At 43.4% G+C, this 15,823-nt stretch overlaps 2 protein-coding genes across 4 annotated transcripts in view; one reads left to right on the forward strand and one right to left on the reverse strand.

The window, feature by feature from the left end:
* Nucleotides 1-2,779: 2,779 nt before the first annotated feature.
* Nucleotides 2,780-11,966, forward strand: LOC106814178 (stAR-related lipid transfer protein 5-like). Of its 3 annotated transcripts, XM_014818475.1 has the most exons (8): nt 2,780-2,978; nt 4,337-4,441; nt 7,174-7,332; nt 7,949-8,001; nt 8,307-8,442; nt 10,360-10,474; nt 10,767-10,860; nt 11,157-11,966. In XM_014818475.1, exons 3-8 carry the CDS (start codon nt 7,243-7,245, stop codon nt 11,302-11,304), a joined length of 636 nt encoding a protein of 211 aa, XP_014673961.1. In that variant the 5' UTR covers nt 2,780-2,978; nt 4,337-4,441; nt 7,174-7,242; the 3' UTR covers nt 11,305-11,966. The 3 variants fall into 3 exon arrangements, with proteins under 3 accessions (XP_014673961.1, XP_014673960.1, XP_014673962.1); XM_014818474.1 differs by lacking the exon at nt 4,337-4,441; XM_014818476.1 differs by lacking the exons at nt 2,780-2,978; nt 4,337-4,441 and adding an exon at nt 6,825-7,024.
* An 8-nt stretch (nt 11,967-11,974) lies between these two features.
* The window catches only part of LOC106814177 (V-type proton ATPase subunit B), a 21,768-nt gene continuing 17,919 nt past the window's right edge, over nt 11,975-15,823 (reverse strand). Inside the window, exons 10-11 of the mRNA XM_014818473.1 lie at nt 15,054-15,183; nt 11,975-14,135 (exon numbers count right to left, since the gene is read on the reverse strand). Of these exons, the coding sequence (XP_014673959.1) occupies nt 13,990-14,135; nt 15,054-15,183 (276 nt within the window). The 3' untranslated portion in view covers nt 11,975-13,989. The remainder of the gene's footprint in view (nt 14,136-15,053; nt 15,184-15,823) is intronic.

Raw genomic sequence — 15,823 nt, forward strand, 5'->3', positions numbered from 1 at the left:
CCCATCGCACTATTCTGTCTTTCGTCAACATTAGGTTCATGTGTGTCAGTCGGCGACGTACCTGCCCCGGTGACAAACATCTTCTGTTGGCCTGTTGGCCTGATAGGCCTACTGAAAGGCCTACTGGATGACTGTTTGACTGTATTGATCATAGTGTCCTTACCAAAGACTGGGTCAATGGCTTTCTTAGCTTCCTTACGAACAAATTCCACTAGCTGACTGAACCTAATCGTATGGCCCCTACCCTTTGTGTCAAAAACAATGTTCCGCCATCTGTCATGTAGGTAGTATGGCAGTTTGGCTACTAGTCGTTTCAGGTTTTCTGAGTATTCGAGCACTTTCCCTGCATCCACGGATTCAACTGATAGTTGGCATTCGCGCAAGAATATTGCAAAGTCGTCAAGCGCCTTGGCGTTGTCATGGTTGATAACCGGCCACTCTAGAGCTTTCTTGACATATGAATGCGCTATAACGTCTGGGTCGCCATAGCGATCCTTGAACTCTTCCAGGGTTGCTGTGTAGCCCAATTTGGCATCAAGGTGTGAATAGCCCGATACGATTCTGTGCGCCTCACCAGTAGTAAACTGTAGTAGAAATGTCAGACGTTCCTCGTAAGAGTCTGTGTTCACAGTCACTTTGGCATTAAATTGCCGGAGAAACCGTTGATATTCCATTGGATTGCCACTGAATTTTTGTATTTCAGCTGTAGGTTTGTTCAGTTCTCTCGCGACTGCCAGAAGTCCTGTCTCACCTCTGCTGCTAGTCAAAGTAAAATCACTATGGCTGTTTTCAAGGGGCATAGATTGCCTGTGACTGTAGTCTGTCGTGGGCTCTTGACGCGAAGTGTTACGCAGGAATGGTGTGCTATTTGAAACACGTTCATTAACACGTGACATCTGCCCCGCTGCTGCAGTTGTCAAATTATTACGGGAATCGTAGTCCGTTCCAGCATCTCGACGGAAAGTGTGACGCGATATCGGCGTACCATGCGAAACATTTTCAGGAACATGCGACGTCTGCTCCCAAGCCACGGTTTTCACGTTAGTATTCAAAACTGCATCATCCAAACCTTTTCCTATCATTTCTCCCAAAATGTCATCTTCCCTTTCACTTCTGCCCAACTCGTTCAGGATTCTGACCTTTGCATCACTCACTTGCAATTCAGTTTTAATTTCTAATGCTTCCTGTTTTTGCTGGAGCTTGAATTTGGCTTCCTCGATCTCCTGTTTCTCGTTCAGTGCTGAAGCTCTGGTCAATAATTCTGCCTTTCTTTGGGCCTCCTGAACTCTCGCCAATGACAACTGAGAATCTATGGATGACCTTGACCTTGACTTAGAAATTCTCGATGCACTATATGCATACTGTTGAGACACTGAGGCCAGTTGAGAAAGAAAATGACAACGAGAATTTCTCAAAAGTGAACGAGACATTTCAAGACTTGAAATCTCGCATAGAAACATGTTTTTTGAAACAGTCAGTTTATGAAAAGGTTTTGAAAGCCCATGAAGAATATCAGAAGTTACTGTCTGATAAAGTCACTTGTGATGCTAAGCTGACTATCAATGTCATCTGTTAGCCTTGTTAATATCGATATACATTTTTGTCTGTTATTTTCCTTTAGTTCCATGGTGAATTCCAAACCCCTTTGTGTTAGTGTCCTCTCTCTATCGCTCCTGCGTGGACCGTCGCCTTCTTCTGTTAAGGTCCTCTCTCTATCACCAACACATGGGTCGTCCAATCTTTCTCCAGAGTCCATTTTGACATCAACTCATCAAGTTATTAATGCAGGTTAAAGTTGTAAATGATATACCGTTCGATTTATTGGTTTTATTTGAATGTAAGATGCGTGCCAGGACACGATTTACTGAAACAGTAAATAAACACNTGTGTGGATGTGAGGCTACATTTGCAGTTCAATTGCAAAGACAAAAGTTTGTTGAACAAGGTTTACACTTCTTAAATCATATTAATTTCTAACGCAGTCTGTATATTAATAGCACCCTGAATGCTCGCGTGGCTACCGTCATCTGAAATGTAGGCAAAAACCTGGGGCAACCCATTACTCATGCATGGGGGTGAACTGGCACTTTTCTAATAAACATGCCTTGTTTAATTTATTACTCACAGCTGAGCCAAATTGTCGCCTGCCTGAATATACTTGGATTTTAGCCCGTAAATTTCAGCAACTCGATCGAATTAGGTTATCTCTACTTTCTTGACTTGTCACCAATGCACGAAGGGCGATGCCATCTTTGATTATTTATTACACTTGCACGCGCCATCTCGCGGCAACTATAGGCCTAGTGATACATTATGACACGAATATATAAGACAGTCGAGCAGGTATGAAGTAGGATGCATTGTTAGGGTTTAGTTTTAGTGTTAATACTTATGCTACACAGTTTTGATGATGACGTAGCCGGTTTAGCGATAGAACAGGCTTTCAACCTTTTGCAGAAACGAAGGCCAGTACAGTAGAGCAGCAGACCTCAGATGAGCACTGTTGCTACTGCAGACGTATAATTGTCTAGACGCATTGTCTGGTTCGCTTGATACAATGTATACACATTCCGATTTTGATGATTTTTTTTTTACTATCCTGGCAGGATACCAAGCATTGAAATCTGGTATCCAACACAAGAATCTACTATCCTGTGGATATCGGGATACCGCTAATTTCGACCCCTGATTAACAGTTTACAATCCTCTATAATTGGTATAATGCATGTTTCTCATTATAATGATAACTCACCATATTCATATCTTATACACTTAGGTACATGCACTACATCAACCCTGGCAAGTTTGACATCACGACTTTGAAGGACGTGGGAAAGACCAAGGAATTCTTCGCCAAGATTCGGGAATGTGGCCTCTCGGACCAAACCGTATTAAAAATTATCAGAAGGGAATAAAAAAATATTTGGACTACCTCAAAGAAACAACAGACCGACCGACCAAACCGACCAAACCAGCAGGTAGGAGAAATTGAAATTTGTCTACAGGTGTTGATATTAGAATTAAGTAATGCAGAGAAATGAGCTAATAAGTAAATATGCAAATAACTAGTAATAGTTGAATATAGATAGAATAAGAAATGTTGGAGACGGAAGTCTTTGTTTAAACGCTGACCACCGACACGCGACGACCACCGTACGTGTCAGCCAATGAGAGCGGTCGATATGCCTGCGTGACCAGAATGTGTGACAATAGAGGGGACGCGCATATTTAAAGGAGCACGCCTTTGTGCGCGTCCCTCTGCCTCTCGCTATTCTGACAGAACAAGACGTATACATGTTTGCGTGTGTGAGCATCCTATCGACTGTTAGAATCGTAAGTTGTGTTTCGTGCCGCGTACACCTATGTACACGTAATCTAGCTGCCTTGTTCATGGGCGTATACGTTAGTTTAAGTTATTGTTATTAAAGATGTGATTGTACTCTAAATACGTAGATTACTCTTGAGTAATTTATATATGCATATGATAGACGTTTAGTACCATGCATATACGCGACCACTATATGATCACGATAGTACGACAATGATATCATAATAATTACATTTGATGCCGTGACTAGCGCGTATGGAGCTAAATGTTGAGTCATTATTAGCTCACCTTCACATCGTCAAGCTGAGCTATTGCCATGGGTCGTCGTCCGTCATACGTCTGTCTCAGGAACCGTTTGGCCCACATGTTTGAAATTGGTTATAGTTGTTACTGCTATGCTCCCATATTAAACGTTCTATTTTGAGGCACTCCAGTCGACGTACTTTCGAGTCACGGCAATTTTTTGGCAAAAATGGGAATTGCCATTAGTCAGTTCAGGTTAAACGGATTTTGCTCATTTTTGGTATGTGAATGAATAAGGGCTAGGGGTTTTGATATTTAAAAAAATTATGCAAATTAGGTAGGGTTTGGCAATTATATAGCATATTATATAGACACAAACAGTCTGTGGTGTCACACTCGTCTGGTACAAGATTTCATTGACAATATCTTTAATGCAAAATTGGTATTTCCTCTCCACCCTGCCGATAAAACGTCTATATTAGAGTAAAGATTTACAAAACATGTCGGAACGCAGCATAACCTATTTATTTCAAACGCCATCGCTACAAAGCGGGTATAGCGCCATCTACTGTCACAAATTGTGATTCATTTTGGTTTATAAATTATTATTGCGATATACAGATGGCAATCGTTTCTATAATGTACGTCGATGGTTGCTCAATTAAAACTGACTTCTTCTTACTCACTCATTTGTGTCCTTTTTTTGTGGTGAGCTACAGTGTCATTGACACTTTCATTTTTTATGTATCTCTTGTGCGTGTCGAGTGTCAACTGCATCTATCCTGCCATGAGCATCGAGCAGAATACGTACGGGCATTGAACAAAGCTGACCAGCTTCTGATTTCCCTGCCACCGTCGCAGCATGATTTTGTAAGTGCACTGTAGTCTATAAGTATAACGATGCACAGGCGACGTATTTTGTCACCATGTTGTTAACAAACGTGTATCACGCACTGCTGTGCGCACCACTGAATGTACACTGTATGTTTCACGATATAACTTTACTATGTTTCACAATGTATTACACTCATATTTTAATTGCATACTTGTATGTTTTTTGTGTGTGTGTTTTAAGCACCCTATTGTCAAGTGCCACTAACCAACGTTGTAGTTACATAACGCGCAATGTAACACAGAATGCTAACCTAGCTTCTTCTGAGCACCTCCAGTCGCCAGCATCAGCAGCATGAATCTCTGCCCAGCCGACGTCTCCTACAGTGACGAGGAGGACACCATTTTCTGGAGCGACAGCGATATAGACGCAGCCCTTGAGCAACACAACGCCAAGGCCAACTACGCAGTTCGCCGCCCCAACGAGGAGCTGACTGCACAGGGGGAGCCACCCCACAAACGTTTTTGTGCGGGCCGACTCGCCGGCCCCACCAACGATGGAGTGACAAATACGAGGACATCCATCGCCACAGTGCACACAGTGCCCCTGCCACCGCTTACTGGAAAGCGTCACTGCCACCACCACCATGATCAGGGCGCCCCGTACCATGGACTGGCCGACGACAGATCCAAATAACTACTCACACGGCATACCCCTGCCTGCGACGCCGCGCCTCATCTATGGCGGCACACCGGCACAGGTCAATTATGCGTCGTGGGGCGAGTTCTTTTATGATGTGCTCCGCTTCCGGTGGGCTGCGCCTCAATCCAGGGTTCACGGTCGTGCACCTCAGCGATGACGCTTGCGCCACCAAGATTGTCTTCGTAGAGGAGGCGCCACTGCCAGGGGTTGCCTTTGAGGAGCAGTGACAACGACGACCCCGGACGATGACGATGGACCCCACAGCACCACGGACGACGACCATCATGACGACGAACTACAACGACCACCACGAGGACGACCAGTGACGACGACCACCACGAGGACGACCAGCGACGACGACCACCACGAGGACGACCAGCGACGACGACCACCACGAGGACGACCAGCGACGACGACCACCACGAGAAGATTTTATTAGGATATAATCGGAAAACGGAAGGAAAGTTAAAGGAATGTATTTGGTGATGGGAGCATGGAATAAAATAAAATTAAAATTAAAATAAGCTAACATAAAATAAAATAAAAATAAATATAAAATACGTATTAAAGTGATTACGTCACCGTAAATAGTAAAAATAAAAAAAATATTTCCACTTTTTCACAAAATAAAAGTAATTCCAGTGACTCGTTATTTTCTGACATGGGCCATGGCATCCTGTGTCCATATCATTTCCTGTATCATGTATCATATGGACTGTGCCCATGTATCTGTGTGTGTGTACGAACTTGAGTGCATAGGCACCTATTACTATTAATATTATTATTAACTTTTACTAATATTTTTAATTATGTATAATAACAGGGTCCAGGAGTGAGTAATTATAATCTCCAACTTATTACAAGGTTTCTTATACATGAGGCACAGTGGCGCACCACTGTTATCAAATTTGACATCGCCGGTGGTGAAAATGTTCCTGTATTTACCCGCCGTTGTCAAAATAGTGTAGAAAATATAATTTCTAGAAATAAATTATTTTTTAATAAAATGCGTAAATAATGTTGCGTGAAGAGCCGCAGCTGACGCTGTTTTCGCACTCCTCCTGACGCTCCTAGCTGTCCTGTTGCTGAACCTCTTCAACTGACGTGGGAGACATAGCTTCTTTAACGGCCCTCGACCTTTCGCGCAGCTCGACTTAATTCTGTCTTCAGGAAGAGGAGTAGTTGTTCTAAATCACACTCCTTGCCATCGCTGCAACGAGCCCATTCCAGTCGAACATGCGGTGGTAGGCGCGAAAGAACAACAGGCATAAGTAGTACCCCGTATCTTTCTCCCGGTACTTCCAGTGCTTCCAACCCACACACATGAATAAGGAGCGTTGTACTTGTATGTTGTAGATGAGCATTTGGACGGCATTTACAGGAAATTGCCGGCAATAATAGGTGAAAGAGAGTAGAGAAACATTAAGACTTTGGTAGTAAATAGATTTCGTATTTATTTAGCATTATATTTTATTGAAATGCTCCAAGTGCCTGCATGTGCTGCTACCAGTTGTACTGAATTCATGCATTAGTGTTTACACGTACCGAGCAACTCGCTGTGCTGTGCATGTTTGTCAGCAAACAAGTAATTTTTATCGTAGGACTATGGTTCACGTTGCTGGTATCGGGATCATAGCCACGTGCAAGTGTTAGTCCACTAGGAGCATCACGTGATGTGTGTGAGCGACGAGTGAGGCGGTGTCTGGGAGCAGCAGCATGTGTATGATTGGGCGATTCTTTGATTTCATCGCTTGCTTTTTTTCCGATGAAGAGACGATATTTCATCATTAAGTGGCTCATGATTTTACCAGTACCGTGACTTTCCAGCGTGTGATCAGTCGCGTCACAGCCACGTAGTGCAGCGCTCACGTGAAAAACACAATCGATTTGATAACATAGTTTGTCGATAAAGCTTGAAGGTATGTGAATGTGCTACGCCATCTGAGTTTGTTTCACACAGGTGATCTAACTCCTTAGGGGTTCTAGTAGGTGAAAAAGGATCACCATTGCAGAAAGCACCCTTGCTGTTGTAGGTGTTAATTTTAATGATCTCTTGTTATGTTGTCAGAGGAGTGACGATCTCTAGATTTTGCACGATATTGCATGTCTGAAGCTTTCACCAGACCTGTGTAGCAGCATGGAGTACAGGCAGAGGGCAGAAGAAGTGAGGGACCACATGTACAAGTTTGGGACGTGTGATGATGAATGGAAGGTCGTTAAGAGTACTGTAAGTAGTGACCACTATATGTGTGTTTGTGCATGCTCACAGGTTATACTCTGCGAATGCCACAACTCTAGTTACAAATGCTTCTTTGAAACAATGGTAAATCAAAAGGGAGTATATATAGCTTCGATTAGTGCGGTATATCAAATTGTTATAAAAACTTAACTATAATACATTGTGCATGGAGCCCTTCTATATCTTACCATTTTTTTAAACATCAATGAACCGTTTCATTGAAGCTTGGTTATCTTTGTAAAACATTTTTGATTAAATGTAATGTAAACTGAATTTGGCTATCATACGCATGTGTAGCTTGGTAGATACTAGCAACCTTGACACCATAGTGGCATAATAAACACATGTGACACAATGAGACACGTGGTTTTGTAAGTCATAGTTTACCATTCGGAAATAACACAGCAAAAACATTTACATCTTGCAAAGACGAGAATTAAAAATCCTAATACACCATGCTACATTCTCGTGAAATCACACATTTTCATAGTTACTGTAACATGTTCCATGTCAGCTGCTGCTATATCTGTATTAACCCTACGGTGCACTCGTTTAAGTTATTAATTCATAGTTTTGTTTACCAATGCTCCTATTCTCACTTTAGAAAGATGTTGTGGTTTCATGGATGCCATCTACTGATCTAGAAGGCCATTATATGTAAGTGTGTATTACTTATCAATAATAGCTTGATTCTTCCTTGTGTCTTGTCTTGACCAATATATCTGCATTGATTTCATACATACATGCAAGAGACCACTCGTAGGAGCACTTGTTCCCGAATGGTCCTTCCCAAATGTTTTATGTCTACATGATTAAACTAAGCATAATTAAGAAAATAGCAAAAAAGTGGCTGGGTCTTCAAAGTTCAAATGTGATGCATCCTCTGAAAGTCTGCGCCAGGGTGATTTAAATCAGTGATCACATCAGGATATATCCTGCTGTTACTGTGTTATGATGTGTAGGTACAAGGGAGAGAGCCAAGTGATGGCACCAGCTGAGTCACTCTTTCGACAGGTGATATACCCTGCAGACATTAGCTTCAGAGCCTCCTGGGATAATGGCCTGAGCAGTATAGAAACACTAGAAGAGATCGACAAGGTAGGTTGACCACGACCAATGCCATAGCGAAAGTATTTTCTTTGTGACTTGTGCGTGACATACTCCGTTGTGCTCTATTTTCACCCAACAGTTATTGTACACGTAGCTGTCCCAGGCAAGGCGTGTGGGTGGCACTAGTGATACCCTGGGGCTTTTTATCAGCAACAAAGATTAGTCGTAACATTAGTCATAAATGCTATCTTAGCAAAACAATTAGTAATAATTTTACGTTACTGATAAAGGGCCCCTGGCTTGCAGAGCTGTTTACATATACCTTGTTGTACTTGGGCGTGTAACCTCGTACTTCGCGGGTGTGGGGAAAAGGCCGTAGGAGTGGTTAATAGCAACAGCGCAAGACAAGAAGCGCGGTATGAATTGTCTAACCTCTGCAACACGTAAAGCTCGATTTAGCGATCCTGCTGCCATATCTATGCATGGCTGCAGAGAATTTGAGAACAGGGTGGCCAACCCCTCCAAATTAAAAGCTTGTGATGCAGCTTGATGGGTCATGCCGTGAGTTTCGTAGTTGAATATACAAATTAAAGTCTAGTCATAACTATCTAACTATAATTACTTCTATACCTAGGGCAGAAATGCGACATATAAGCATATAACTAATAGTCACCGATAGTTTGCGCTACTCAGTTATGTTAGCAATTTGCTCGTAGATCAGCGTCGAATGACCCCAGCACCAACACGCGTGCAACACAAAACCCGAGGTTCTTTAGATCACGGCACCAGATGTAACCTCGTACTTCGCGGGTATGGGGATAAGGCCGTAGGAGTGGTTAATAGCAACAGCGCAAGACAAGATGCAAACACGAACTAGTAACGTAACGTGACCACAAACAGTTATATTGTTCATAATGCAACAGTGAGTAAAGAGCAGAAGCGTAATGACGAGTGTGTACAACAAAGCGTAGGTGATAGTCAAACAAATGGAAAAGGAGTGCCTCCTGCTCCCTGTCGCGGCGCTCTTAAATATAGCCGAACTTGTTGTTCGACCTCTCTGGTCACGACGTGTGCCAGCTGTGGGTTATAATATATTATCCCGCACTCCGGCCTCTCTGTTGACGTCGTTAGCTACCTTATTGCTTCCATTATTACCCACACGCTGCGTCGCGCGCACCAAATATCTCCTATATTTCCCGTTAGCTCGTCGCCAACGCGACCCGCACGCAGGGGCGTGGCTACGGGGGGGCCTGGGGGGGCACGTCGCCTCCCACAAATTTTCTGTGCCCCCCAGGTGCCCCCCTCCACTGAAAATTCATGCTTGATAAAAAAAAATTCGAATTAAAAACAATGCCGTTAATAGTAATAATACAAAGAAAGAGGGTTCGAACCACATCTCAGTAAAATTATATATTGTGCCCCCCACGAAAATGTAAGGCCCCCCCCCCCCGCTGAAAAAATCCTAGCTACGCCACTCCCCGCACGGCGTCACGCCTGAACGGACAGTAATCAATGAGCTAGCCTGAAACCAGCTCCGTTACAGGCGCATGCGAGCTTCTGACATACATGGCTGAAGAATTATTTTAAAGTGCAAATGAAAGAGGGCACACGGTATATATTGCAATGCATTAAGGTTACGTGGTGCACAATAAACTTTACTTGTTTCGCTATCCATGCAGCTTGGGAGAGGATCAAATCGGCTTATGAATAATCAATCATTTTAATACAAAAGACAAAAATGTGCAAAAAAGTTATGAATTATTCGTTGCTCATACTGTGAACCTATCTGTGCTGGTATACATAGGTTCAAGCAAATACACTTTGCTGCCAGTTATTGACTGTAACATTCATACACTGCTTATTATGAATGCAAACTGAAGGGCAACTTTGCAACTGTATTTGCTCTCCTTCGTACGTATTGCTGGTTGCTTTAACAGCATGCTGTGTGTTTATTTAATCGCTCAGGACCTTCGAGTCGTAAGAAGCTGTACCAAGTCGTCGGTGATGGGGCTTATCTCTCCACGTGACTTTGTCGACGTCGTACTAGACACAAAGTATGACGATGTGCTCTTTACTGCAGGTAACTCTCACTACATCACATGATTCTTGGAGTGATGCCATGTTGCCTGTTGGGCTACTTGAGATAAAACAGTCAGTCCACAAAAAAATTTAATTCTTAATTGTCACAAGACAATTAAAGGTGCTGCACTATCACCAGGATTTATTCAATGTTTTGAGTAATTTTAGGTATCATAAGAGCACAAAATTAATCCAAAACATCACATACTGGAGCAGCATGATTTATAGTTTGTTAATTTATCAATATTTTCATATCAGGTAAATTACAATTTTGAAATATGTTGTCGCTTTAGGCAAGAGCTTCCTTTATGAAAAATGCCCAGCAGTTGATAGTCATGTGAGAGGAACCAATGGTTCTACCGGTGTCATGTGCTTCAAAATCGATGGGTAAGCTGATAAGATTTGCTGCCTGGCATTTGACATTTACATTCATAATTCATCTCTCTTTGTTATCAGGTGATAACACAATAACAGATTACCAGTGTATACCCTGCTTTATCTACTAAGACTACTAAGAGTGCATAACTGTCGAACGTGATTTTAATGATATTGAGAAAAAGATTCCATGTGATTTTTTTCGTGTAAACTTGAATTCTGTTGACCTTATGCGATTTTTTGTACTACCTTATGTGATACGGATAATATTAGTTATTGGTTTGATACAGACAGCATTTCTGTTGCAGGGACCCGAATGTGACGCGTGTGATTAGCATTCTGAATGTAGACCTTGGAGGAATGCTTCCAAAGACTGTGGTGGAGAGTGCCATGCCCTCGTCCCTCGTCTCCTTCTTCAGCGATCTGAAGAAGGCAGCAAAGTCACTAAATCTATAAATGTCCCTGAGAGAGAGACGCACGATTCACGCTCCCTTCCGCTATAGAACCCGACGTGCATTTATATTATGAACGGGAAATTACGGTCATCATTCAAGGTGCCTGCTAGAAAGGTTTCAAGTAGGCGCACATGTCGAGAGATCCGTCACTGACGGAAGAAGCATTAATTGATTAAGGATGATCATGAGTAAAAGCAAAGCTTCCGCGTCATGGCCGATTACCCGCAGAATTTTTCCATGTATTTGACATTGTGTGCGTACTGCTGCCGTTAATGGGCTAAGTGATAAGTAATGCTGTTAATGGGACACGTGGCCATTAGAGGAAATTGTGTTTCCTTATACAGCACTGTTCCATTGTAAATCTAATCCAGACAATCAAGTTTAGGTTGATGTAACCAGTGTGTGGGGACGACGACAGCAATAGTTTCGTGGGTTTCCCATTATTGATTTATCGCTGTCATGAAATGTCCAGCATGCACTCACTGGTAACCTGAAGGTTTGATAGACCATTGTCAATTCATTTTACGTCTTTCTAACAGCCCACGCAAAAAGTGTAATTATAGCGACTGTGATTTCTGTGTATATTTTCAGTTATACATTACGTACCACGTTATTTAATGTATGTACATATGACATGCAAAATAAAAACAAATTCGCAGCCAAGTAGGTTGTTACAGCTTTTTTTGTTGTTAACAGTTTAATATCGATTTAATACCTCATATTACAGTCATAACAGAATAATATCTCGCAACGTATATATAGCACTAGCTTTATCTGCTAATACTCATGCACACAGCATGTAAATTATTGCTGTAATGCACAGCCCCGAGTGGGTATATGTATACATTGTTGCTAGCCACAGCAAACACAGATGGCAGCAGTGCTGCGGCTCGACTGTAAATGTGAAGGCATATATTTTTACAAGATGCAAGTGCGACACAGCATAAATGCATGGACTGATCCACCGATTTCTGTCCGTTTACGAAATTAACAGTCACAGAAGCTTCATAACCCAGCTAATGCCCTTACTAACCTGACCACACACACCGAGTTGAACACATAATTTGCGCAATTTCCATGCCAGCCACGTTTGAACTCACGTACAGTCAAACCTGTATGTAACAGCCACTCGCAGGGGAATGCCTATATTAGTCGTTGTGGACAGGTGGCCGTTCTATAGCAGTGGTTTCACTGTATAACTGCCACTCAAACGCTAACACAGGTTAGACTGTAGTAGGCTGTTCGATTTCACGCCGGCACGGAGGAAATGCTGATCTCCTCACTGAACAAAACTGCCGCAAGTTTGAAAAAAGCGATTGGAAAGTTAAAACTAAGCTCAAAACAAGCAAGAGCCGCATAGTAGTAACTCCCCAAAAACACACTCCATCAGCAAACGAACGACAAATTAATAGTGAGGTATATTGCTAAATTGCTAATTGCTATTAACAGCGTTTACAGACAAGCATTGTAAAACTTAAAAATAATAATCACAGATTGTTACGAAGAAATGACACCGACAACGCATTCTCGTCCCGTTACACCCACAGATTTAATTTCACGAAAACATGATGCAGACTACTGAAACACGCCCTTATTGCGTCAGGGCACCTGTAAGTAGATTTCACGTAGTTATACATCTGGAATGTGCACGCGATCGTGGTACTACCCACAGGCAAAACCTGAAACCACACCTACTTTAAACACTCTGCCCTAGCGATCGACAATTCACGAACACATACCGACTAATACTCGGCTAATATATTTTACACACCGGCTAATATAATAACTGAAATGTAATGTAACAACGTCCCCTCACGTCTGAATCACGCGAAGGAATATGCTGGTTCCAGTAATAGCACCCTAGCTTACACTACAATTGTTCAGCTGCTGTTTAATCGACTCTACCCAACTTTAACAAAAACAATACATACACCTTTTGTAACATCATCTTACAGCGACACCACGGAAGTACATTAGGCACGGCTCCATGAGACACACATGCTAGAGACCTATAGTAGTTACACGATGTTCCACTCTATACAGGATATGACCAGTTCTTCTATCATGAAACATAAACATATTGCAGGCTGGAACACAGGAACGAATGATCAACGCTTCCACATAAGTAATACAATCCGTGTCCCGATCAGCATAGCAGCAATGAGTATAGATTTGTTTGTGTAGCAATCTGAAGGAGTGGTGTACTTTATCACTTTGTTCATTCTTTGCATTCATATACACCTTATTTCCTATTTCATACGAGGGGAGAAATTTATGGTTTCCAAACGTTAAGAAAAAGCAAATCAACTGTAGGCCTGCTGCCATCAATATGGCAAGAACTATCAATAAACAATCTCATATGATTTACCTTGTATTGTAACCTAAATATTTTTTAGCCTAATCAGTTCACTGACTGTTAGACAGGCCACTACTAATTTAGACATAAGGCCACTGTTCTCGAGTAATGCACACATAATGTATGAATACAGCCCCTCTCTCGAACGACGTTACATTTTGTTACTGAGCAACGCCGTGTTAGAATACCTGTTATTACTTCTATGCCACAAGCTTCCGTCCCGATGCAGATAATCGGAAAACCAAGCCGGTATACCCACTAGTGTTACCGACAAGCGACGCCCCCCCCGTCACCTCCCTCTCCCGCCTGCGCGCACGCGGCGTCCCACGTCTAGATCTTTGAGCTGCGGCTGTCTCTGGGGTAGAATTCAGAGAGGATGTTCTGTGGGATTCGCTTGAGCATCTCCTTCGGGAAGATACGCAGCAGCTGCCAGCCGATGTCGAGCGACTCGAACACGGTGCGATTATCGTACGGGCCTGCAAGCAGCAACAACGGGTTACCCGACATACGTCTGTATCACCAACGGTTGAGCGACGAACCCCCTGGTATCAAACGTGTTTAGAATACGACGCCCTGATGTGAACGTGTTAGCAAGCACCCCCTGTAATCAACGTGTTAGGATATAACCCTGATGTCAAAACGGTGGTAGGTAATGGACCCTGGTTATCAACGTGTTAGGATACCGACCCCTGATGTGAACGTGGTTAGCAGGCGACCCCCTGGTATCAACGTGGTTAGGATACGACCCCTGATGTGAACGTGGTTAGCAGACAACCCCCTGGTATCAACGTGGTTAGGATACGACCCCTGATGTGAACGTGGTTAGCAGGCGACCCCTGGTATCAACGTGGTTACCGGACGACCTCTAATATAAGCGCGGTTAGCAGATGACCCCCTGATGTCAGCGTGGTTAGGATACAACCCCTGATGTCAATGTGGTTACAGGACGACCCCTGGTATCAACGTGGTTAGAATACGACCCCCTGGTATCAACACAGTTAGCAGACGACCCCTGCTATCAACATGGTTACCGGACAACTCCCTGGTATCAGCATGGTTAGAAGGCGACACCCTGGTATCAACGTGGTTACGTGGCTACCGGATGACCCCCCGGTATCAGTGTGGTTATGATACGATCCCCCGGTATCAGCATAATTAGCAGACACCCGCTGGATGTTAACAGAAGATCCCATGGACACTGTAATGGTGGTTAGCAGACGACCCCTGGGCGACGGCAGTGCGATTAGCGTACGACCCCTGGATGCTGCCACTAAGGTTGGCATACAACCCCTGGGCAATGCACAGCAGGCGGTCCCACGATTATACAAGACCCCCGTAACATGTCTACCGTAACCGTGGGGGAGGGGAGGGGTTTCAGCCCCTTGCTGGCTCACCTTGGGAGATGAAGTTCTTCTCAAACTTGCCGAGGAACTCGAGGTAGAGCAGGTCCTCGGAGGTGAGTGCCTCCTCACCCACGACTGCCTTCATCGCCTGCACGTCCTTACCGATAGCGTAGTTCGCATACTGAAAGTCAGAAAATAAACTCGATAAATAACACTGGAGATAAGTCGAAGGCTGGTCGTCAACGTTTAACACTGCGAAGTGCAGAACGGATTCCTTGATTCTTCTCGCGATCCTACAGTACAATTGTAATTTTCTGAATGCTACATGAAACCACAGACCATTAGCCCCGAGTGGTTTGCCTTCCCCCTGCCACCTCTATACACTGCCATTTCCCTAGGAACACTGCCTGTTGTGGTGTGACTTCCTTCCTGCCACCTCTATACAGCACCTTCATCTTGGAAACATTGCCTATTGTGGTTTGCCTTCCCCCTGCTACCTCCATAAACTATCATCTCCCTATGGAACACTACCTACTGTGGTTTAAACCCCCCCCCCCCCCCGCTGCCACCTCTACACACCACCCTCATCCTAGAAACACCTTTCATGAAAATTGTATCGTGATACGGATCGTATCGTTAAAGGGGTATCGTAATACGGATCGTTTTGTGAAAGGTGTATAGATTTGAAAAGTGTATCATCATACGGATCGTATCGTGAAAGGTGTATCGTGATATGGATCGTATCGTGAAAGATGCAAAATGATACGGATCGTATCGTTCAAGGTGTATCGTGATACGGATCGTATCGTGAAAGGTGTATC

Source organism: Priapulus caudatus, unplaced genomic scaffold (assembly GCF_000485595.1).
Source record: "Priapulus caudatus unplaced genomic scaffold, Priapulus_caudatus-5.0.1 Scaffold879, whole genome shotgun sequence".
NCBI lineage: Eukaryota > Metazoa > Priapulida > Priapulimorpha > Priapulimorphida > Priapulidae > Priapulus > Priapulus caudatus.

What these genes read in the sequence shown, in the direction of transcription:
- LOC106814178 (XM_014818475.1), top strand. Translation starts at nt 7,243, where the DNA reads ATGGAGTACAGGCAGAGGGCAGAAGAAGTGAGGGACCACATGTACAAG. An exon ending in GGAAGGTCGTTAAGAGTACT is followed by an intron (nt 7,333 to 7,948) that starts GTAAGTAGTGAC and finishes TTCTCACTTTAG; the next exon opens with AAAGATGTTGTGGTTTCATG. An exon ending in CACTAGAAGAGATCGACAAG is followed by an intron (nt 8,443 to 10,359) that starts GTAGGTTGACCA and finishes TTAATCGCTCAG; the next exon opens with GACCTTCGAGTCGTAAGAAG.